Source organism: Pteronotus mesoamericanus, unplaced genomic scaffold, assembly GCF_021234165.1.
Source record: "Pteronotus mesoamericanus isolate MK-2021 breed Mesoamerican mustached bat unplaced genomic scaffold, CSHL_Meso_final scaffold_1066, whole genome shotgun sequence".
NCBI classification, from domain to species: Eukaryota; Metazoa; Chordata; class Mammalia; order Chiroptera; family Mormoopidae; genus Pteronotus; species Pteronotus mesoamericanus.
In genome coordinates, this window is record NW_026555299.1 from 3,083,520 (window position 1) to 3,107,055 (window position 23,536).

Here is a 23,536-nt window from a genome sequence, read left to right on the forward strand (position 1 = left end):
TGGGGAGAAGAGACAAACATGGGGGAGAAAAGGGACCCCCCGTTTCTCTGTGCGTATCTGATCATTGACCCCACCCTGAGTGTCATCCCCAGCTCCAGGGGCCTGGCGGAGCCCCGAGAGACGGCTCTGGCAGAACCCCCCACCCGGAACACCCAAGGCCCCTCATGGCTACTGTTACCCAGTAGTCATGCTGGGGGCCCCCTCCCACAGGTGTCACTGATGGGCACTTAAGCTACACCATGTGACAGCCCAGACCCTCCTGCCACCTGCCCTAAGTGGCCCGGTGCTCCTCAGTCCACATGCCCTGCAGACCCTTGGTCTCTGTCCGACTCCCACGGCCTCCTCTGCCGTGGCCTGAGAGGGACGGGAAAGGTGTCTGCTTAGCTGGGGGCACTGTGAGGAGGGCTGAGCGAAGGGCAGCAGCTGCTCGCTCTGGTTCAGGGCTCTCGGGGGCCATGCACCTTGCTGAGGGCTCGACATCCTCCATGTCACCTGAGCCTCACACAACTGTGTCAACATCCACCCCCCGTGTTCAGATGAGGAAAGGGAGGCTCCAAAATGTGTTGGGGTTTGTCAGGGGTCACGTGGCTACAAAACACGGAGCCTCCGATGGAAGTCAGGTCTGCCCAACCCACGACCCGAGCCATTCTCAGACCAAAGGGGATGGGCAGCCGTGCCCCACCCAAGACCTAGTGATGTGGAATTGCCGCACGTGTCCAGAAGGCCTCCCAAGCAAAGTCAGGCCCCTCCCCACCCCACAGAGCTCCAAGTCCAGCTGCAGCCCCAGATTCTCCTCGTCTGCAGCCAGATGGCTAAGGTGCAGCTCCCAGCTCCTCTTACCAATGGGAGAATGTTGAGGAAATTATTTAACCTTGTTCTTCATTGTTCTGTCTCTAAAACGGGGATGATAATGAACACGCACCTCACAAGATTGGAGTGAGCAAATCAGTTAACATATGTCAGTGGGGCTTGCACAGAGCAAGTGCTACGTAAGCACCACTGTACATAAAAATGTCGCCTGATTGTCTCCCGTGCATTCACTTGGTCTTTCTGGTTCGTCCTTGGTAGGGGCAAAACTTCTGTCCCCACTGCCAATAACCCACACAAGGTCAGACCCACAGCAGGCTCTTTTATGTTTTTGCTTCCGTCATGAACAGCTATCAAAGTTTGTGTGTTTGCAGGTGGTCTTGGATTCTGGATTGCAGCCAGTCATATTCATCCTATAGCTGGGCACGGGGGCAGGGGGGACCTTGGGGAATGCAAACTACGTAACTGACAATAGATTCTTATTGGCTTTGAGCACTGGGAAGCTCAGAGGTAAAATTATAGACAGGGTGAGCAAAAGTTGTGAGTGCCTGGAACAGTTTATTCCTGCATTCTTAATTTATTCATTATTGTATCATACAAACCACTGTTGGCCTGCTTTTGCCCGCCCCTATCTCGTTTAACTAAACAATTAGAGCACAAGAATGGCAGCTGCTTCCCTTTTGCATTCCAGCCTGATTGATGGATAGCGCTAGGTTGAGGCTGCAGTGAGCACTATCAGCCCTAAGAATGGCCAGGGGGCACCTGGGCTAAGAAGCTGAGAACAATGATCAATTAGCGATGTCTGCTGTGGGGAGGACAGCGCAGAGCACACTGTGTGCGCAGCGTGCGTGTGCCATCCGCAGGCTGGGCAACTCAGCTGTGTGTTTATTTCATCCAAGTCCACACCTTCTCATAAAACTTATATTTTTTCTGTTATGTTGTATATTTTATTATATGTCCTTCCTTTGTGGAATGAGGCAGGTTATAAATAAAATAAGCTGACGGACTTCACTTGGAGCCCTCAGCCCTCTTTGCAGGGTAAGAGCTCCAGGATGGGTCCCTGATGGCGGCAGAGAACAGCCACCAGGGAGCTGAAGGCTCCTTCAGCCCCCAGTGCTGTGCCTGGCGCCTCCCACAGGCCTGAAAGTGAGTTGCCCCTGGATTTCTGCAATACAGAAAGCTTTTTGCAAGAAATTAATTAGGGTCAGATCAAGAGTTAGACTGTCACTGAGGTGTGCCCCCTACATCCTTGCTGAGGATAAGGCTGTCTGGCATGGGCCCCCAATTCCATCTCTCTTGGGGGTATGACTGTGGCTACATTTAATCAGGAAGGACCTGAGAATCTAAAGTAATGCAATTTAGTAATCGCCTCAGAGGGCTGCTAACAATGCAGAGTCCTTGTCCCAGCTCAGGACCGCAGCACCAGCATTCCTGAACCCTTGGATCTGCCTTTGCCACCAGTGTTCCCGCTGGGATGAGATACCACAGGCCTGGGGCTGGTGACGCCCCTCGAGAAACCGCAACTCTGGGCTCCTAGGCTGGGGCAGCATCGCCACCTGGTGGATTCCTCTGGAACACCTCCCTTCTGAAGCCCTTCCAGCCCTACTGTAGGGAGGCAAGTCCTCATGCCCCGCCCCTTCCTCCTCCTCCAGGGCCTCGAGAAGACGGAGGGGAGAAGCCTGAGGGTGGAGAGTGGGGAGGAGAGCCTCCTAGGTCATGCTTTTGGCCCACCTTCCACTCCTAAAGCAGCTGACAAGGCAGAGCACCTCCTCTGGACTTCGCAAGGCTAGGCAGGAGGTGGGCTGGAGCTCATCCCCTATGGCAAGTAAGAGCTTCCTTTAAGTCTCACAATGCATATTTAAAGTTCCTGAATTCTGCACACCTTACTCCATCACATTTCTTTCTTTCTTTTTAAAGACTTTATTTATTTTTAGAGAGAAGGGAGGGAGAAAGAGAAACATCAATGTGTGGTTGCCTCTTGCGCGCCCCCTACTGGGGACCTGGTCCGCAACCCAGGCATGTGCCCTGGCTGGGAATCAAACCAGCCACCCTTTGGTTCGCAGGCCAGTCCACTGAGCCACACCAGCCAGGGGTCATCACATTTCTTTAATATGAAAATGTTCCTTTCCTTTGTCAAAAACAGGTCCTGTAGAAAGAATCCAGTCTTATCCGGCGGCTTCGTTGTGCACCTGCACCTGGTTCTCAGAGGCAGGAGCCTAGAGGTACAATCTATACTTGTTTCAATATACAAATCAAACCCCAGCTACGTCGGCAGCCAGGGAGACAGGCCAGAACGGGGTGTCACACACTCCTCAGGCACCAGGCTGAAAAGTGGGCCAGGGACGTCAAGAAAGGGCCCCTGCCCTGGGGACAGCCCTGAGCTGCCCGCCACTTCCCTGCAGACCCAGCCGTTCCACTCACCCTCTCTCGCCCCTCTGGTCCTTCTCCCGCCGCTTGAGGAGCAGCACCCCCAAGTCAGGCTGGGTTGTTACAAATCCTCTTTAATGGTCTTCAAATCTTGAGTATGTTTTACAGAACTGTGCGTGCAGGCCCTTCCCACTCCCCTACAAAGCACAGCCTCACCCACCCACTCCCCGGGAGGCAGAGGACAAGGGGAAACATCCTTCCCCCTTCCCTGAACAGCTCAGGGCCTGCTGTGAGCCACACCGTGGGCATGCAACATTTTGCTTCCCTAACCCGCCCAGGGCCAGGCCAGGCCCCTTTCGGCCGAGCTCATCCAAGGTCTTGCTCCCAGGATGTGGCCCAGGCAGATCTGAGCTGCCTGAGTGGGGCTGGGTCAGGCCTGGGGAAGGGGTGCCGCCCCTAACATCAGGTAAAGCCCAACCTCTCCCACAACATTTCATGAAAATGTGAAAGCCAAAGGTCTAAGCATCATAGTGAAAAAAAGTTGACCCACGCAATGGGCAGCCCCCTGACAGCCCAGGGTGCCTTATCTACATCCCCCCCAATTTTTAATACACTTCCCCCCATACAATATATACATCCCCAAAGGCAGGTAGAAACCCGGCGCACCTGTGCAGAGATGCTGCAGGGGGTGTTTCTCTGAGCTGCCCAGAGAACCCTGGTGGGCAGTGAGCGGAGGAGCCGCAGAACAGCTGGGCTCAAGGCTGGAGGCTGAAAGGCAGGGAGAGGGGTCTGGGCCCCAGAAGTCCCCTCGTTTCCAGCCAGCACAGGGTGGGCAAGGGGCCTTGGCAGTAGTTGGAAGGCAGGCCTGGAGGCAGGGAGCCAGGGAGACTCCGAGGAGCCCTGAGGTTGGGGGACAGGCAGGGAGGTGGGGACAGCGGCTGCCTCAGTACTTGGGGACCTTGCTGTAGTCTTCGGAATGGATGTGCCGGCACAAGCAGATGGACAGGAGCATCCCCAGGAGCTGTTGAGGGAGAGGGCGAGAGTCAGAGGGGCAGGGCTGCCCAGCCCCCGGGGGCCCCAGAGCCGCGCCCTGCTGTCCAGCTCCACACACAGGGATTAAGAGGAGCCTCGGCCACAGCCTTGTGACCAGCCTGGGATTCAGGCGGTTGAGGGGCCGGGAGGGGCCAGCGCCCAGGCCAGCCTTGCCACAGAGCCTCTAGAAGCTGGTGGGCCTGTGCCTCCGCCAGGACATCAACAGAACAGGGACAACAAAGGAGCACAGAGTACGGAGAAGGCTGCGGGGGAGGGGACCCAGACCTCAATGACAGCGATGCCCACACACACGCCTAGGATGATGCCCAGGTTGTCCTGCAGCCACGCCTCCACCTTCTGCATGCAGCCCTACAAGGGGAGAGAACACAGCCACATCACCCCACGTCGTGCCACCTCCCCCATCAGGCGGAACCACCAGGAAGGGTCACCTCCCGCCCAGAAGGGTCAGTGTGTTTCTTCAATAGATAAATGCATGAGCATGTAATGAAGGTACAAATGGCAAGGGAACAAATGGATCAAAAGCAGGAACACTTAGGTGAAGAAAGAAAGGGAGGATGAAGAAAGAAAGGAGCCCAGGGAGGATGGAGCAGGAGCCCAGGGTGGCCAGGGTACCTGAACCCACGGGTGTCGCCGAGCCCAGCCCCTGGCCCCGCAGCCCTCTGCATACCTCCTTATACACAGGCCAGTCTTCGGGGTCGTTGCCACTCTGGGTCGTGTTGCCCTCACAGAAGCCCTTCCTCACGAGGCGGCTGCTGTCGTCTCTGTCCTCGATCTCGCAGGAGCAGGGGTAGGTGACGGTGGTGCGATTCATGAGCTCGGCGTTTTCTGTCCAGTTGTTGGGGCTGGCCCAGCCGCAGCACTTGCCCTGGGCAGAGAGGGGACGGGCTGCTCAGGTCCACTGCCCACCCCGGCAGGCTGCCCCTTCCGGCAGGGCTGGGGCCTCCCCAGGGGGAGGCTCAGACCTGCTTCTTCCAGGCCCCCCTGGTCCCAGCCACTGTGCCAGGATCCACATTTTGGTTTCCCTTTGGCTTCTGTGAGCCACAAAGGATTTAAAGGGGCTTTCGGGAAACACATACCATAACCTACGAAACAGTAGGAAGGAAAAATCAGGACCAGCAAAAATAGAAAGCAGAACAGGAGGGAAGTCCAAGTCGAAAGGCAGGACACAGGTGTGGGGGGCATATAGGAGGGCAGATAACTTTCGGTTAAGAGCGTGGGGTCTGCAGTCAGGATACCAGGTTCCAATGCCAGCTCTGCCACCTACCAGCTGCTCAGCTTTGGTCAAAGTACCGATCTTAGTTTCCTTATCTGCAAAATGCGGTAACAAGGTTCCTGACCCCCAGGGCTAAATGGATGAGGCAGGTGGAGCGCCTAGCACAGGTCTCGAGAGCGCAATAATCGCTCAGGAAAGGCTGGTCCACTTCCAGGTGCTAAGAGTCTTCTGGAGCTGCAATTTGCCTCTGAGCTTCCTGGTTGCCCGAGTGAAAAACGAGACGTGGTCCATTCCGCCTTTACAGAGGAGTAAATGTGCTCATTCTAGAGGGAAAGAGGGTCTTCCTGGGCTCCAAGGGCTAAAAGAGGAAGGACTCCGTGGGGCTCAGGAAGGGGACCCCGAGAGGCTTCAGATCACATCTGGGCTTGAGTTCCCAACAGGATTGGGGTCTCAGGGGCTGGGCCTGTGCTGGAAATGCCCTGGCAAGGCAGAGCAGAGGGCGGGCAAGGCTCCTTTCAAATCCCGGCCCTACCCTGTGCATGGGCAAGCCCCTGCCCTTCTCTGAGCTCACTCCTCATCTGGAGAACGGCATGGCAATGACCGCGATGGAAGGTCCCTTGGGAGGATTAAATGAGCTGCATGGGTAAGTTCCATGCCACCATGTCTAACACGCAGTAAGTCAGTTCCCCATCTGCTTCCTTCCCATCTCCGTGAGAGTCTCTGACGAGCAGCCCAGTCGCCAGCAGGGGGCGTGCCAAGCACGCTCTGCGTTCTAAGGCTCCAGGTTGTATTTCTTACATAGCAGTTGCCTGGCTGCCTCCTCTCTGGCAGAAAGGTTGGGACCTCCGAGGGGCACCCACAGGCCCTCCCACACCCAAGCAAAATGAGGCAGCTTTCCTTGGCCCTTCTACTACACCAGGCAGAGCCCCCCTCACCAGGGCCTCCCGCCCTGACTCCTGCCCAGATCTGTCCCCAGCCACCACCCACCCTCCGTCTCAGTGGTTGTGCAGGGTGAGTAACATCACCACATGACAAGAGCTGCCTAAGTGCCACAGGCTTTAAAAGTTCACTTCACAGGAGTATGCGATCAATAGTCCCATTTTACAGATGAGGAAACTGAGGATGACAGAAGGTCTGGCCAGGAAGTGGTAGAGTTAGTATCCCAGCCCTTGGGAGGCTGATTTACAGTCTGCTTTATTTATTTATAGAGAGAAGGGAAGGAAGGAAGAGAGGGAGAGAGACATTAATGTACTAGAGATACATCCATCTGTTACCTTTCACACACCCTAAAATGGAGACCTGGCCTGCAACCCAGGCATGTGCCCTGACTGGGAATTGAACTGACGACCTACGGGGTTGCAGGCTGGCACTCAATCCACTGAGCCACACCAGCTGGGGCTACAGTCTTCTTTTTTAACCACCATCTCAAGCAGCATGTGACAGACATCAGAATCATCTAGAAGCCTTGCCAGCTGCAGGAATCTCCCCAACCAACCACCTCCCATGGTGGGATGCTCATCTCCTAAGTCCTAAGGAACCCACTTCTCCCCTAGGCTCCTTAAAAGGTGGCACTGGTTCATTCTGGGGCATCAACTCCCTCAAATCTTAGCAAAGTGTCTCAGGAGGTGTGGGTCAAACTAAAGGTGTGAGGAAAACACCTTCCTGTGTGCACCGAGCCCTCTAGCCGACACAGGCCTTCCTGCCAGGCCTCGTCTGGTCCTCACCAAAAAATCTGTGAGGTGCGTTGGCCAGAAAACATTGCCCTTCCCTTCTTCCAGCCCAGCAAATGGATGTGCCCATGTCTCCTGGACAAAGTCCCCCTTCAGTTTCCAGACTCCCCTGCTGTCAGTCAGTGCCAGCAGGTCCTCAGTGACTTGCATCCAGCGTCCCCACTGGAGACAGGAGGAGGCCGCAGCCCAGAGGCGGCGGGTCCTGGCCAAGGGCACACAGCACCTGGGACCGGGAGCGAGGGGGCAGCGGCGGCCTGGTCACTGATGCCGATTTGTGCGTGTGGCGATTGGGTCGCCATCAAGGCAGTCTGGGAACACTGTCACGTGCTCATTCAGTCAGTCGGTCACGCAGTTATTCTGCCATTTATTCACTCAGTATGCCCGCCTGTTTGTCATTCAGTCCATCCTGTCAGCCAGCCGGTTGCTCTCTGGCTCCCCCACTTCAGTTGAGGTGGAACATACATACACTGAAGTGCACCGATTCAGCGCGCACATTTTTATACACATCCTGGTGTAACGGACACCTGGGTCAGATTTGAATAGAACATTCTTTTCCCCCCCAGGAGGTTCCTGCGGGCTCCTCCCTTGAGGCAGCTGCATTCAGACTCAGCACCCAGTTTCTGAACCTCCAGGGAAGAGCTCCCGATACTCGCCTGCCCGGCTGGAGACAAGCGGGCCGAGGGCTGGCCCCTCCGTCTGGCCACCGGAGGAAGGCTGTGAGCTGTGGCACAGCCTCGAAGGCCCGGGGCCCCTGAGCAAGGAGCCGTGGTGGTGGCTGAGATGTCAGGTGCGGGGGCTGCTCAGGGGCCGCCCATGCCTCGCAGATACACGCTCATGTGCAAACTCGCTAACATATTCTGTCGGGTGCATATAGGCACAGGGATGACCAAACCCAGTCACACAGGCGCAAACAGGCCAGGAGCCTCGTGCTGCCTGTCCCCTGCCCCGCCTTACCTGAGCCTGCACGTAGTCCCAGCCCTGCTGCAGTCTGTCCTCCTCACCATCCTTGTAGTCCCGGATGAGCCTGGTCACAATGCTGCCCATCTCCTGCTTCACCTTCAGGAGAGAGAAAGGATCAAGGTCAGATTTCTTGAAATCCATGCCCCATCTTTGGTCACATCTACTTAAACTGCCTCCTCCCTACCCTGATCCCCCAGCCTGGGGACACGCTCACGGTGTGAGAACATTTCATTGCCCGTTCCAACCGCTTTCCTGACACTTCCTACTGGTCACCACGCCGAGCCCAGGGCAGTCAGGGCCAGCCACTTCCAGCCTACAGTTCAGTTGGCACTCAGCAGCCGCGTGACCCTTTCAATGTAAATCTTCCCGTGCCATTGCCGAAAACCACCCGGTGGCTTCCTGCTCTCTCAGGAGAAACACCAACACCCTCCCGGTGGCCCACAGTGCTCTTCCCAGACCTCATTTCTTCTGCCCTTGCTTCCTGTGCTTCTGTCACACAGGTCTCCTTGCTGTCTTTGTGCTAGGCTCACTCCAGCCTCAGGGCCTTTGCACATGCTGTTTCCTCTGCCTGGAAACTCTTCCCCCAAATATTAACATAACTCACTTCTTTACTTCCTTCATGGCCCTGCTCAAATGTCACCTCCTCAGAAAGGCCTTTCTGGACCATCCTACAAAATACCATCCCTTCTCTATCCCCTCTCCACCCCCTCCTAGGTCATCCTTATTCTACAAGGGATATCCTACATTTTCTTTCTTTCTTCCCCACCCCACCCCCACACCTGAGGACAGGCTTAATAAGTTTAGAATAGAGGGGAAGTGAGGGAGAAAGAAGGAGAGAAACATCAATGTGAGAGAGAAACATCGATTGGTTGCCTCTCGCACGCATCTGGACCAGGGACCAAACCCACAACCCAGCTACATGTCCTGCCTGGGGACTGAACCCACAACCTTTTGGTTTATGAGATGACGCCCCAGCCAACGGAGCCACACCGGCCAGGCATGCACTTTTTTTGTGGCACGGTCATTATGTGCTCATTTGTTTCCAGGACAGGGCAGTGGTGCCGTGCGTACATAATAAGGAACGTGCATAACCCCTGCTATCTACCACGCAGCCGGGCGGTCCTCATGCCCTCTCCAGGTTAAGCCGCACGCCTGCCCCCGGGCCCCACAAAGCCCACACCCTGACTGTGCTGGCTCCCGCGGTGCTCAGGACTTCAGAGGCCCTCACTGAGGAAGACTGAAACCCCTGCTTTTCACTAACCCCACAGAGAAAGCCCTGATTTACAAATAAGGCGGACGACAGGTGCAGTGGCCAAAGGGATGCAGCGCCCAAGGCCTTTCCCTGGGGCCCCGGACAGAGGATCTCACGACAGCAGCTTTTCAGGAAAAAGTCAGCTATGCAAAGAGAGGCAAACCGAAACCAGCCTAGAGAGCCGAGGACGGGGCCCCAGCCCCGGCCTGGCCCCACCAGGCCTCTCCTGCAGTTCCTGCCCGACGCCTCCTCCGCCGCACACACCCATGCACAGGTTGGTCATGGTCACCGGCTGCCTGTCGCTGTGGAACCCCACCGTTAGGGGCCCAAGAGGGGCAGGGGCACTGGGGGGACCGCTGCACACCTGCCCCTCCGTTCCTGGGAAAAGGGGATTAGAGAGAGGGGACAAGCGCTTCCAGGCAGGGGCTGTCAGGGCGTGGCCGAGAACCCTGCCTGTGGGACTTCTGCCAGCTCCCCACAGGCAGCCCCCGAATGCTGTGCTCAGAGAAACCACTTCCTCCAGATGGACCTGAGGCCCCGGCTCCTGGTCCTTCCTGTCACAGACCTGGGGAAACCAGGCCCCCGAGGACCTCACTCTGCCCTTTCCCTCTTGATTAAACTCTTCACATGTTGCTTTTTGTTTGCTGACCCAGAGCACTCTACAATTTACAAAGCTTTCTCGTCAGTAACTAATCAAGACAACAGGAGTGGCTAACGTTCATCAAATGCTTGTTCTGCACTGGTGCTATGCTAAAGCACTTTCAACATCATCCCACTTGAATCCTCAGAGCACACCTATGATCTAGGTATTGACCTCGTTCCCTCATTTTAGAGATGCTGAAAACGAGGCTCAGAGAGGTTCATTAACTTGCTCAAGGTCTCTCAGCCATCAAGTAGAGAAGCTGAGGTTTGGACTCAGGCCTGTCTGATTCTAAAACCTGTTTTTACCCATTCAGCTCTACGGCATTTTAACTGCATGGCTACACCTTGAAGTCAGCCAGAGCACATTTAAGAAGCGCCCAGAGAGGCCGGGTGGTTTGCCCAAGACAGAAGGCGGGGGCTTTCTGCCTGCAGACCTTGGCTCTCTGTGCCCTGACCATCCCCGCCTTTGCCTGGGTGCTCTCTGAGGCAAGAAAAGAAGGGGGTTCCCCGGAGACATTTGCTTGGAAAGCCACCTCTCCCACATCCTTTGCACCGGCCTTCCCCCCCGCCAACCAGGCTCTATTCACACCCTGGTGTGGTTGCCGCAGAGGCCCAGACTTCCCTGTTTCAGGCCCCCCTAAAAAGAGAAGGGGATGGACCGTGTGCTTTCCACTGAGACTGGGTGGTTTCCATGGAAACACCAGATCATCCTCCAGCCCCAAATGTGGGCCACAGCTGAGCCACAGGGACCATGGCTGCAGGGGCTGGTTCAGCTTGGAGCTGATGTCTTGGGACCCCGGTACCCATGCGGCTGTGTTAGGAGCCCAGGGACGTCACCCTGGCAACCAGGCTGTTCCCCAGACAAGGAGGAGCAGGGAGACAGAGTGAGAGGATGTTCACCTTCTCACTTCATCCCTGCAGGGGCTGCCTCTGCAGTTTCTGACTGTTCTGCACCATTGTCCCTTCTTGAAGTAACAGTTCCTTTCCTTAGGCATCAGTACCCTCAATCCCCCGACGTGGCTGGAAGTCCTGCCCCCCGCCCCTACTTCCCTGCGGCTATTGGCAGGCAAAGACCTAGGCTGCCACTTGAATGCCTTTCACATCCTGGGAACAGCGAGTGGTTTGGGGATGAGTACCCGTCCCAGGGTCACACACGTAGGCCCTAGGCCCTCTCTCTGTTAATCTGATGGGAGGAGGGCCTGAGCTGCTGGTGGCCACGCTGGCCTCCACTGGGGACAGCCCATCTGAGAAGGAAGCCAACGGCAGAGAGAAGGCTGAGGATGGCGAGGGGACAGAGTCCTGGTGATAGTCTCTGGGTTCCTGGACCCAGCTGAGCCGGCAGCCAGCTGGCTACTTGCAGTCGATTACTGCTGCAGGCAATCAGGGTCCTGCCCAGGGAGAACTGCATGATTTGCAGGCCAGTGAGAAGTGAAAATGCAGGGCCCTTGTTTAAAAATGATGAAGAATTTCAAAACAGCAGCAGCAGAGCATCACACCAAGCACAGGACCCTTCTAAGCGTGGGACCCCTACACTTAGGTCATACGCCTAAGGAGCCAGCCCTGGTCCTGCCCAATACCATCCGCCTCGTTTCCCAGGAGAGAAATCGGAGGCCCGCAGAGTCGGAACGCTTCCTAAGATCACATAGCTAGCAGGCAGCACAGAGGGCCGTGAACCTGACACGTGCAGCCCCAGCGCCCCAGGGCCTTACCTTCAAGAAGCCGCTTGCTGTCTCCACCTGATGGGAGGCCCCACCGGCCCCCAGGGGACTCCCCCCTGCCTTTCTCACCAATGCTGTGCTTGTATTTCACCGTGAAGTGTGACTTTCACAGAGAGGTTAAATTAGAGGTTAAAATAGCTTTGAGTGCAATGCATCATCTAAATGAAGGATCCTTCTCATACCTTTCCAGGTTCTGCTTAAATGTTGCCTTTGAGGGGGAACTCACCACCTCACAAAATAGCATACTACAGGACACGAGCACTTCATCTGCAGTTGAGCCCAAATGCCTTCCACCTTCAGTGTTAGTTCTCATCCTCCTCTCTCCTCCCGATTCCCAGGTGGGACCACACGGAAGAGGTCAAGCCTCCGTCTCCCTGAGACCGATATCTCAGACCAGACCGTGTCTCCCTGTACCCTCTCCTTTCCAGGGGACGTTTCTAGGCTCCTTTGGCCACCCGCTGAGATGGCGTCCAGACCTCTCTCCATTCTCTTTACTCTAACGTTTCAAATCCCCTTAGAATGAGGAGCCCCAGGTGCAGTGCAATAAGCCACGTCTTCCTGTCTTCCCGCTGGGGTTCCCACAGCCACGTTGCCAAAGGCTTTGAGGCTTCCCCCTGGTATCCTGGTAGGAAACGAGGACCCTTTGCAACGGTGAATGTGGAGGGGGTGGCATGTTTACTCTCAGTGACCACCTGAGTCTTTCCTGAAAGTCTGCCACAGTCCAAACAACCGGATACCCAGAGTTCAGCAGGAGGCCACGCCACATTCCCCCACCCCAGTCACCTGGAGAGCTCCTGAGGGCGGGGCCTGTCCCGGAGCCCCCCCGTGTAGCCGGCACCCAGCAGGTGTTCCCAAGTTTTTGTCCCATTTTTCACCATGATCCCTTTCCAGAAGGACAGGCTGGATGCCTTCTTCTCTCCTCCCAACAGGGGAGAGAGCAGCCACCTCTCCCTGTCCTGGCTGCGGCTGCCTTTGAGCCAGTGCCTCCGGAAGCCTGCGTCTCAGCGAGCAGACACCTCACAGACCTGCAAGTCCTTGAGGAACCTGTTTTACTACCTGTACCTTAGGATATGCACAGTGACTATTTGGGGCTTCTCAGGTAGAGTAGGAAGGAGGAGGGGGTCACAGCTGTCCTGACCACCCTCTCCGGGGGGCACACAGATACTGTCATCACTCCCAACCCCCAGCTCCCACCCAGACCCTGCAAGCCCGTTTCCCTCCAAGCTCTCAGCCCCCTTCTGCTGAGCCCCTGATATTACTCTCGGAGGCTCAGCAGCCCCACCTGCGCGGGTCGTTGGGCACGCGGTCAGGGACTGCACGGATGCAGCAAGCCCGGTGTCCGGCACATCCCGGAGGCACATCATCGTCAGTTCACTTCCTTCTTCCTGACCCTCTCCTACCCTCCACTGCTCGCAGAGAACAAGTCAGAATCCCAGACTGGCAGGACCCAGAATGGCCCAAGAGGTCACCTGAGGCTCAGAGAGCCCGGGCAGCTTGTCCAAGGACACAGAGCAATCGTTGGCAGAGCCCACCCTAGAACACGGGGCCCCTGAATCCCAGACCTGCCCTTTGCCCACTGAATGAAGGCTAGATAAACAGAAGAGGAAGCAGCCAAGGGAGTCTCAGCTTCACACTTCCTGGTTCCCACGGTCCCTGCTAATACTAGTATTGATACTGAGACCCACAGGAACAGCTGCCATGTACTGAGCCCTTACTAGGAATTAATGAAGTTAATAACAGTGACAATAACAGTAACACTTGCAAAGATGCCAGCAAACACCTGCTCCGGGCCAGCACTACTGTGTCCTTCCTGTGGGTCGGCACTCTTCCCCACTCCCCACAGCGCTAGGAGGGGCCCTTGGGGCCCAAGGGCTCCGGCACTGAGAAATGTCCCAGTTTTACAAAGGCATCAGGGTCTGTGCTACAGCCCGAAATCTCTCTCATGGACATTTCCCAAGGGACACCTGCCTGCGGAACACAAGGGCCCCAAGTAGCCTCACTTCCACATGGGTCCATTTTGCCACCAAATGAGTTATAAATGTTTTTTGTGGGTGGGGGGCTGTGGATTTCAAAGTGGTTTTGGGTTTCAGAATTGCAGACAAGAAACAGTGGACCCGTGGGATTACTGCATTTGGCAACAAGGCAACGGAGACCCAGAGAGGGCAAGCAACTTGCCAAGGGCTTCCTTGTGGGGCTTCCGACATGGGCAGTTTGGTTCCGGAGCCCACCCAGGCCTGACCGCCACTCTGCATTTTATAAGTGTGTGGCAGTCGGTGCTCCGGGGTGGGGGTAGGGGTCAGGCAGGTTTACTCTCCTCCATTCATAACAGAGGAGCCCAAGGCTGGAGAGGCCACACGCCTCGCCCAAGGACCCAGCCGCTGCTGGGCCCCCCACCCCCCACTGCTGCCCTGGAAACAGCGGCTGCTGAAAGTGGGGGGCAGGGAAGGCAGATGGCAGCCTGGGGGCCATTTCACAGGGAGCGGGGGGCTCAGTCCGCCCGCCTGCCCAGGAGGCCTGGAGAGCCAGGAGAAGTGGGCCCACCGCCTTGCAGCGCGCCTTTCTCTCCCTTCAGGCTCACACAAGCCCCAGCCCCCCGGCTGGGCCTCATGTGCAGGGATAAACACCATCAAGGGCATGTTTAGTCTTCCACCGGGATTTACAATGTGCCGGGAAAGAAAAAATAAATCGTTCATTCCAACTTGGGCGATAGAGTGGCGCCAGAACTTCCGCAGAAAAGCCAGAAAACTTCCCCCTGCCTTCCAGAAGAGGAGGTGGGCCGAGGTGAGGGGGCCTGGGATGGGGAGAGAGAGGGGTCGAGCCCGGGGCTGGCGAGGGAGGCACAGAAGGGGAGAGTGGGTACGAGGGACAGAGTCTAGACTGCAGTCAGGAGAGAGGACCCTCCACACAAGCTCTGCCCTGGACCTGCGGAATCCCTCAGAGGTGTGGCTCTGGTCGTCGGCCAAGCAGAGACTGTACCGTCCTGTGGGTGGCAGCGTGGAGATGTGGGCCTTGAGTCAGAGGTAGCAGGAGGGGCATCTCCACTCTGACAGCTCCAACCAGTGTGTGACTGTGGCCAAAAGCTACTTCACCTTTCTGGGCCTCAGTTTCGTAAAGTAGAAATGCTTGTAGAAGTGAAATGTGTGTCAAGTTACTAAGACAGCTGCTGGCACGTGGCTGGTGTCCACAGATGAGCACCGTCTTTGTTGCCATGAGACGGGGAAACACACAGGGGTGAGAAGGTGGACTGCCCGACACCCCTGCAGTTCCTGTCCAGCTTGATTATAATGTGCAGCTGTCTGGGTCCCAGAGAAGCCCCTGGTGCTAACCCATAGCCCTTTCTCTGCAAAAGGAGTTTCCCTGCCCTAAGTATCTTCTTGTGCAGTAGCCAAGTAAGCTTCCTTTCTTCTACTGAAACTGTATTTCCCCTTTTGCTGTGGCTGCTAGGAAGCTTGGGTTCAAGTTAGCCCTCAGCTAACTGGCTTCCGGAACAATGGTCCTTCTCTCTCTCGATGTGCATTCTGATCTCTCATTTTGACTTTAGCAGCCCTGTGCCTACACTGGAAGTCAGGTCCAATTCTCCTGGGAAACAGGCTGGGTGTCGATTGTAAATAAGTAAAGCAGATTCAGATAGGGGGGCCACAGTGAAAATTCCACCAGCATGAACTCAGAAGCCAGGCTGCTGGGGTTCGAACCTCAGCTTTGCCATTTACTAGCTATGTGACCTTTGGCCAAGTTGCTTAACCTCCCGGTGTGCCTCAGCTGCTACATCTGAAAATGCGGATATTCATATTCGTGATCTCAGAGAATTTCTATGAAGCCCAAGTATTCAATGTAGTACGTGCACATTTAGTTCCAGACTTGTTCGATGTGTTAGTTGTTCAGCGAGTAATGTTTTCTTAAGAAGGACCTGAGGCAACATGACCTTCATGTGGGAAAATACAGGAGCCCACCCAGCTGCCGGCTCTGCTACCTGCTCAGTGGACGAGAACTGTAGCGTTGGAGGAAGGCAGGCCCCCAGCTCAGCTGGGCCACGGGCGAACTCCTGCTGGGGTCGGGGAGCCTGAGCTCTCACCCGGCCTGGCCACTGACCTGCTAGGTGACATCTCCCCCCCACCCATAGGATGGGGATTCTCCCATATCTTGGGAGAGTACGGTGAGGATCAGCAAAAGAATGAATGTGAAGTGGCCAATACTGTATGATGTGTGCTGAACCCATGCAGGGGTAGTGGAGGTTATAGTTATGTTATTGATGCTGTTATTGCTATTAATCTCTGAGCATCTGCTTCCCTGTCTGACAACATAATACCTACCGTACAGAGCTATTGTGAGGATGAGACAATGTGTGTAAAGTTTCTAGAAGGTATCTGCGCACATAGTAGGTATTCCATAAATACCTGTAATCATCACAATTGACTGACTGGCTCACTCAGAAGCCATTCCTGGCTCCTTTTTCCTCTTTCTTTAGCGTCTGAAAGCTAGATACTTTCTCAGCCACCAATAAAGCCAGGGGTGCCCTTGTAACCCAATCTGGGGGATGTTTATAGGGGGCTTGCTCTTCTGGTAAAAGGAATAGCCATGGCTGGCATTGCCCCATCCCCTTTCTTTTGGCCAGAGCAGCCCAAGATGGTGCTGTGGCAGCCACCTGGGGGCCATGAGGTGAGTGGTATGCTGTAGAGAAGCCATTATGATAAGGATGCTGAAAAGACAGCCAGAACCACCGTCTCTGAGCTTCCAAACTTGACTTCTGATTACGTCCACAAGTGTCCTTAGATGTTAAGCCACAGCAAGTCTAATGTTCTTCTATTCCTCAAGGCTGAGCACCTTCCCTCTGACACAGGACTAATGTTTTTATTAACAATTTCCTCCCTGGGCCTCATCTGTGGATAAGAGGCATGGATGTAATACTTGCTAAAGCGCCTTAACAACAATAAGAGCAATGAAGATTTACTGAGTTCATGCCAAGAACTATGCTGTGTTTTACTAACATAATCTCACTGAACCCTCGCACCAACCCAGAGAGTTCAATGTCATTATTGTGCCCAGTTTACAGAAGGTGAAACAGGCAGAGAGGCGAGCATCTCGTGCACAGTGGCCCCGTGCACAGTGGCCCCACGGCTAGCAAGTGGGGCAGAGCGGGATCCAGGCCCAGGAGAGACTCCGCCCACAGATACTGCCTTCCCACCTAGCAGCCCACCATTTAATCACAGAGAAGCTGTTCTGTACTTGTTAGGTCTGCCTATGACAACTGAGGCTTCTTATCTATCCCCCACCCCAAGGCCAATCCCCCATATGGCTGGCCCAATGCAGTTTGGGGACGGGGAGGGAGGAGGTGCTTACCTTGTCCGTGTTGAAATAGAAGAGGACACCAGCAGCCACCTGGGCGATGAGGATCAGGAGGAGGAAGACAAAGTACTGGGAACACAGAGCAGGCAGTCAGCTGAGTGTCCCCCACCACGTCCCACTCCCCTCAGATGCTCGCCACCTGGTCTGGGCTAGGGCAGGGCTCAGGGCGCCGGACAGGCAGTGGGGAAGGGCCGACTCACCAGCCCCAGCAGGCAGCGGACCTCGTTCACGGCGCCGATGCAGCCCAGGAAACCCATGAGCATGGTGACAGCCCCCACGCTGATGAAGATGTAGGCCCCCACATTGAACAAGCTGGAGGAGTTCTCTGGGGAATGGAAGGAAGAAGGGTGTTCGATGCAGCCTGGGTGGCTCACTCTCATGAAGTACAAAATCAGGGGTAGGGCCCGAAGGTCCAGGATTGCTCCCAAAGATGCTCCTTGGAGTCGGAGAGCTGGGTCAGCACGCCCCACTCCGCATCAAGGAATCTGCTTCTCACCTTCTTTGGAAGCTGCCTGGATGCGCCTCCCTCAATCTCCCCTAAACCTCCTCCCTGCTTTACTTGCTCTTAGCACTGACCAGGATTGAAAAGACTGCATGGTACTAATTTATCTGGCTCATGGCTGCAGCCCTACAAGAAAGTGAGCTCCAGGAGGGCAGGAACTTGGGTTTGCTCCTGCCAAAACCTCCGTCCCTCTGCAGTGCCTGGCACAGCAAAATGATGCATGAACAGCTGCTGAATTAATGAACCACAGGCCTCCCTTCCTCCTCATCCACATAATGAACACCAGCCTTTCTTGCCCAACCACTGTGCCTCAGGGGCTTCCCACGCACTGTCTCCAACTCTGACATAACTCAGCACAGCCATTTCACAGATGAGGAAACTGAGGCTCAGAGAAGTACACCGGCACTGACCAGAGCCGGGATTTGCAAATATGCAGACCTCCAATGCCACGCTCTTTCCACTGATGCCTGAGGCACATGTCCTGACACGGGTTTACCAGGTGCCCACCATGTGCCAGACACGGTACCGGCTGCTGGGGATACAGAAGTCAGGCTGACAAGGTTCCCACACCAAGGAGTTGGCGTCATGTGGGGTGGGAGGGCGGGGACAACAAGTAAACAAGTACAATCTCCTGACTGTGTAAAGGGCCATGAAGGTGTTGAAGCCGGCTCACGGAGAGAACTATAATGCAGGGAACGGGCTTGGGTGTCTGGGAAGGTGACGTTTGAGCTGAGACAAGAAAAGAGAGGTCAGTCAAGTGAAGACCTGAGGGAAAGGCATTCCAGGCACTGGGAACAGCAAGTGCAAAGGCCCAAAGAAGGAGTAAGCTCGATGTATGTGAAGAACGGAAAGAAGGTGAGAAAGAACAGACCAGAGCGACAGAGCAGTGTGACAGGCGATAGGCGCGAGGCACAGAGGAGGGGCCCGTGGGCAAGAGACCCTCTGCAGGGCCGGTGGCAGACAGCGCGCATCCCAGTGAGGGCGGATTGGCCACTTGACCAGCATTTCCCAGAAGCCCAACAGAGCATACAGGGCGGAGCCCAGGCCCACCTCCAGCCAGACGGCGTGGGCACGCTGCGCCGAGGCTGCGAGACACACCAGGAGGGCAAGGACAGGCGCTGCGGGCTCACCCCGCCACAGCCCTGGCTCTCCTGGGAGGCAGCCCGGGAGGGAGGCCCTCCGAGGCTGGAGAGCAGCCTGGAGCACAGCAGCGATCAGGGCAGCTTCTCGGGGACACAGATTCCAGGGTCCATCACAAGAAAGCTGCCTGGAATCTGTATCTCTGATGTGCCTCCACGGTGACTTGGGCACAGTCTGGGCTGGCAGGGCTGAAATGACCATCAGCAGGAAGAATGACGGCCTGCTGCCTGGGGGACCTGGGAGAGGCCACCGAGGGGGCGTTAGCGCCTTTGAAGACTAACAACAAAGCTGGAGTGTGGGTTGGGGCCGGGCCTGACCCAGCTCCACTTTCTGGTGGCAGACAGAATGTTCTGGAGCTCAGGAAGAGCCCTGGCCCGCCCACCCCACTCTCAGGGTGCCAGGGTAGGGCTGCCTCTGCCCAGCTCCTCACAGCAGCCCCCAGGAGTCTGGGCGGAGCCCCACTGGGCGAAGGCGGGGCTTCTTTTTTCTTCCAGGCCCTCACTGCCCTCTCTCTCCCAGCAATCAACGCGGGCGGCAGGAGCCGCCAAATTTTACTTTTCCTAAACTTCCTGGGTGTGAGGCCCGACAAGCCCTCCCAGTGATTATTGCTAGAACAAAGGGACTGGCACTGCCTGGAACCCACTGTGTGCCCGCCCCAGCTGGAGCCTTTTCCCAAATCACCCTGCTTACCTCCCACAAAATCCCCACGAGTATGGATTTACATCCTGATTTGTCTATAAGGGCCCTGAGGCCCAGAGAGCCCAAGAGGCCTCCCGGGTGGCCAGCAGGCAAGGCCCGCGGCTGAGACCCCACCGCAGGCCCTTCCCCTGGGAGGCTGGCCAAGCCGAGGGGACTCCGTTTTTCAGAACATTTTGTCGATACCAGTCCCCGTCCTCACCCAGGGTCTCAGGCTCGCCCCGGTCTGAGCCACGGATTTAGGAAGAGACCAGAGAATATTCCAGGGTGACCCATCCGTTAGGTGCGGAAACATCTTGATTTTATTGGGTCAAGCAGATGCCACTGAGTGGAGGAAGTGGCTCAAACCGAAAGGGACTGGGTACCACGACGAGTGAGGGCCACACGCAGCTCTGCTGCTGGCTGCCTCTGAGCCGGGCAAGCCGTTCTCAGTGAAAAGGAACAAAGTCCTGCTTGTTAAAGATGTTAGAAGGATTAGATGGTATTATAAAGGTTATTATTTAACAATTTTAACAAATATTATAAATAATATAACAATTATTATTGACATTATTATTTAACAATCACTTCTGTAGGGTTTACTATTCACTAGGGGTTGTTCGAAACTCTTCTTTGGATGCTAACTCATTTAATTTCTCACAGTAACCTCATGAGGTGCATTCTATTATTTCCATTTCACAGATAGAGAGGCACAGCGAGGTGAAGGAACTTGCTCAGGATCACAGAGCTGATAGGTAGCAGAGCCAGGTTTAGAACCATGACGGTCTGTACCCAGAATCTGTGCTCCTGACCACTATGCTTGCTTCTGCTGGTGTGTGAACGCCTGGTGTGCCACACGACCCTACAGCACAGGGGTTCGGGAAACGGGGGCTCGGGCCCTGCCACCTGGTTCACATCCCAGCTCTCCACCTGCTAGCCGTGCGCCCTCAGCTAAGCTACTTCCCCTTCCTGCGCTTCAGTTTCACCCACTGTAAGACATGGAGCCTTAGCTGGTGTGGCTCTGTTGGTTGGAGCGTTGTCCTGGACACGGAAAGGCTGCAGTTTTGATTCCCGGTCAGGCCACGTGCCTGGGTTGCGGGTTCGGTCCCAGTTGGGGCACTCAAAAGAGGCAAACGATTGAGGTTTCTCTCTCACATTGATATGTCTCTCCCTCTCTCTCTTCCTCCCTTCTCCTCTCTCTAAAATCAATAAGCATGTCCTTGGGTGAGGATATAAAAAGAAAAGATAGTAATGCAGTGGGTGTTCAGTCAGGTAAGAGAACAGCTGTGTCACGCAGCCTGGCACACAGTGGGTCAGGAGCCCTGGGTTCTCGGGTCAGACCCTTACTTGCCATGTGACTCATAGCAAGCCTTTTTCCCCTTGTCAAGCCTCAGTTTACCCAACAGCCCAGTGACTGGCCTAGGAGATCAGGTGGATGTTTCTGAGGCCGGGAGCCCTGGGAACCACCTGGGGAGCTCTGTAAAAACTACCAGGCTCCAGGCCCCTGCCCACACCGAGAGTTGGCTCCCTTGGGGTGGGGCCAGGCCCTGTATTTGTCAAAACACACAGGGTGCATGCAGGGGGCCTCTAAAGTGTCCAGCTCAAGATTCTCAGAACTCAACGGGGGAGGCAGGAGGGGCAGGCGGTCCCTGGGGCCCTGGGTGCTCTGCCGAGGACAGAAACACGGTGGGCGGGACGGGCCGCAAGATCCTGCCCTGTGGTGCAGGGCCAGCTGGGTGTGGTGTGGGCTGCGGCCCAGGAAGGAGGGTGCTGGGGCCTAGTCAGGGCCCAGGGAAGGGGGTCCCAGGTTGGGAGGGCGTGGGGAGTGTGGATGCCTGGCAGACATTGGGAGCTGGGACCCTAGCCCCAGGATGGGGGTGCAGTCTGCTGCCCCCCAGTAGGAGGAAAGGCTGCCGGCCCCAGGCCGAATCTGATGTAGCTGGAGGGTGAATCATCCTTGCTTACTTTAGCCTCTGAGGGGAGAAGGGCTAGTCCCCTGGGACCGCAGTGACAGGTGTGACCCTTCTGCCACCCACTGTAGCTAGTTTTATTCAAATCAAGCAGCTGTCGTGGGCCTGAGTCCAAACCTCCGGCAGCTGCTGGAAGGGGAAGTGAGTCGAGGACGCCACACTCACTGATGGGAGTGCCATCACTGTGCCACTTGGGGTCCTGTGCTAGAATTCCTCCCACCCAGGGGTGTCCACGAGAGATCAGTGTGGCAAGCCTGGTAGGCTTCCTGGAGGAGGCTGTGAGTAGACTCAGAATGGCTCTTATCATCTTGGGCCTCTTTCCTCCTGCTCCTAAAGAGTGAGACAAGGGGCTTCCATGTTGTGGCTCTCTCACCATGTGCAGCATTGAGGGCCAAAGTTCTCAGGGTTCAAGTCCCACACCTATCACTCAGAAGCTGCGTGAACGTGAGCAAGGTACGGAAGTCCTTTGGACCTCATTTCTTTGTTTGTAAGGCAGGAATAGAACAATTCCTACCTCGCAGAACTGTTATGGGATTGGGAAAACTGACATATGCAAAAGGCTTAGTCCTGTGAGCATGAACAATTGAAGTTGTGCCTAGTGACCTCTTCCTCGGTATGCATGCCTGACCCACTGAGGCAGTGTCAGGCGCACAGTGGGCACTTCAACACCTGGCAACGTGTCCTCGCTGGCTCTCTCTTACTTCTCTCTGAACTGGGAAGGGGAGAGACTGTCCCCCTGTTTTGCGGAACAGGCTAATGGAGAATGTAAGAGACTTTCTCAAGGTCGGGCTGAGGGGAGGGGCCAGGATGGGAGAACAAGCGTCCCTGTCCCCCGGGGTTCTCCAGACAGCAGCTGCTTTGTTTCAGGAGGGAGAGAAAATTCCTTCTGGAACCCCCTGCAGAGGTCAGCAGCAGGACCTGGGCAGGGCCCTGGGGCCAGCTGGGAAAGTGACCAGCAGCACTGAGGCTGAGGTCCTTGTGGGGGCAGCGCTGCCTGGCTCTCCCGTCCAGGGTCAGCTGGGCCAGGGGAAGCAGAGGGCTCCTTACGCAGGACGAAGATGAAACTGCTCTTGTCAGCCAGGATCCACACCCCAAAGCCCAGGATCACTCCGCCCAGGATCTAGGAGAAGAAGGGGGCAGTTAATGGGGGGACTGAGAGCAGGTGGGGGCGGGGGGAGGGCCCTGCCCAGCTGTACCTGAAGCTCAGGCCAGGGGGACACAAGGGAGCCACCTCCATCCTTGGCCAGTCCAGAGACGCCAAAGTGGCCTCAGGCCCCAAACTCCAAGTCCCAGTGAATCCCAGCAATCCAGACAGCAGGGTCGTTGTGAAGAGTCCCTTCTGCCTCCAGTCTCCCTACCCCATGACCACGTGTGGTCAGACCACACCTACCGGCTCTGTGGGGCACAGCCTCCTGCCAGGGGGACCCTCCTACTTATCTCCTGGCCCTTTCCCGTGCCCAGGGCTCATCCCGTCCACTTCAGTCCAGCCCCCTTGTTTGGGGCTGAGAGTGTCCCAAACAAGCCAGGCTCTGGGGAGCACCCCTGTGAACTTGAACATCAAAACCCAACTTGTTCTTCAGAGCTTGGCTCCAAGGCCACCTTCCGCAAGAGCATTCCGGACCACCCCCGCCTCAGGCAGATTAAGGGGCTTCTCCTCTGTGGCAACCGCTGTGGGACCCTTCTTGATAGACATTCCTCTGGGTGGAACTACCATGCGTGGCTCTCTCGGAGCACAGGGCAAGGCTGCATGCAGCTTGTATCCAGCACCAGGGGCCAAGGGCTCGGGAAATAAATGAGTTCATGAACCTAACTGTAAATGCAGGGGTGCAAAGGCAAAGGAGTTGGGGGGGAGGATGGCTGCCATGGCCCAGACCCAGGAATTCTCTGCCTCTTCCCTCCACCAGGGCGGGCCCACAACCTGAGCCCACCTTCCCAGATGGAAGCCCAGCCATGATCCACCATCCCAGCAAACTAGCTAAGGCAGGGGAACAAAGTGCCAGGTTCCCCCCAGAGGGAGGTATTGCGCCACCCCACATGGCTTGCCTTTCCCTGGGGCCTGGCCTGGGCCCACCAGGGGATAACCCACCTTGAGGGACCCAGCATGTCACTGCCCACCTTTACCACCAGCCCTGGCTTCCCTCCTCAACCACATCCCGTAGCCTCA

General features: G+C 56.1%; 1 protein-coding gene across 2 annotated transcripts in view; it reads right to left on the reverse strand.

Moving 5' to 3' along the window:
• Positions 1 to 2,703: 2,703 nt before the first annotated feature.
• CD82 (CD82 molecule) overlaps positions 2,704 to 23,536 on the reverse strand; it is a 52,167-nt gene continuing 31,334 nt past the window's right edge. For both annotated transcript variants that reach the window (XM_054587119.1, XM_054587120.1), the window contains 7 exons: positions 22,420 to 22,492; positions 17,286 to 17,410; positions 17,080 to 17,154; positions 8,125 to 8,226; positions 4,895 to 5,092; positions 4,492 to 4,575; positions 2,704 to 4,195 (listed from right to left, as the gene is read on the reverse strand). In XM_054587119.1, coding sequence (XP_054443094.1) covers positions 4,118 to 4,195; positions 4,492 to 4,575; positions 4,895 to 5,092; positions 8,125 to 8,226; positions 17,080 to 17,154; positions 17,286 to 17,410; positions 22,420 to 22,492 — 735 coding nt within the window. In that variant the 3' untranslated portion in view covers positions 2,704 to 4,117. The remainder of the gene's footprint in view (positions 4,196 to 4,491; positions 4,576 to 4,894; positions 5,093 to 8,124; positions 8,227 to 17,079; positions 17,155 to 17,285; positions 17,411 to 22,419; positions 22,493 to 23,536) is intronic.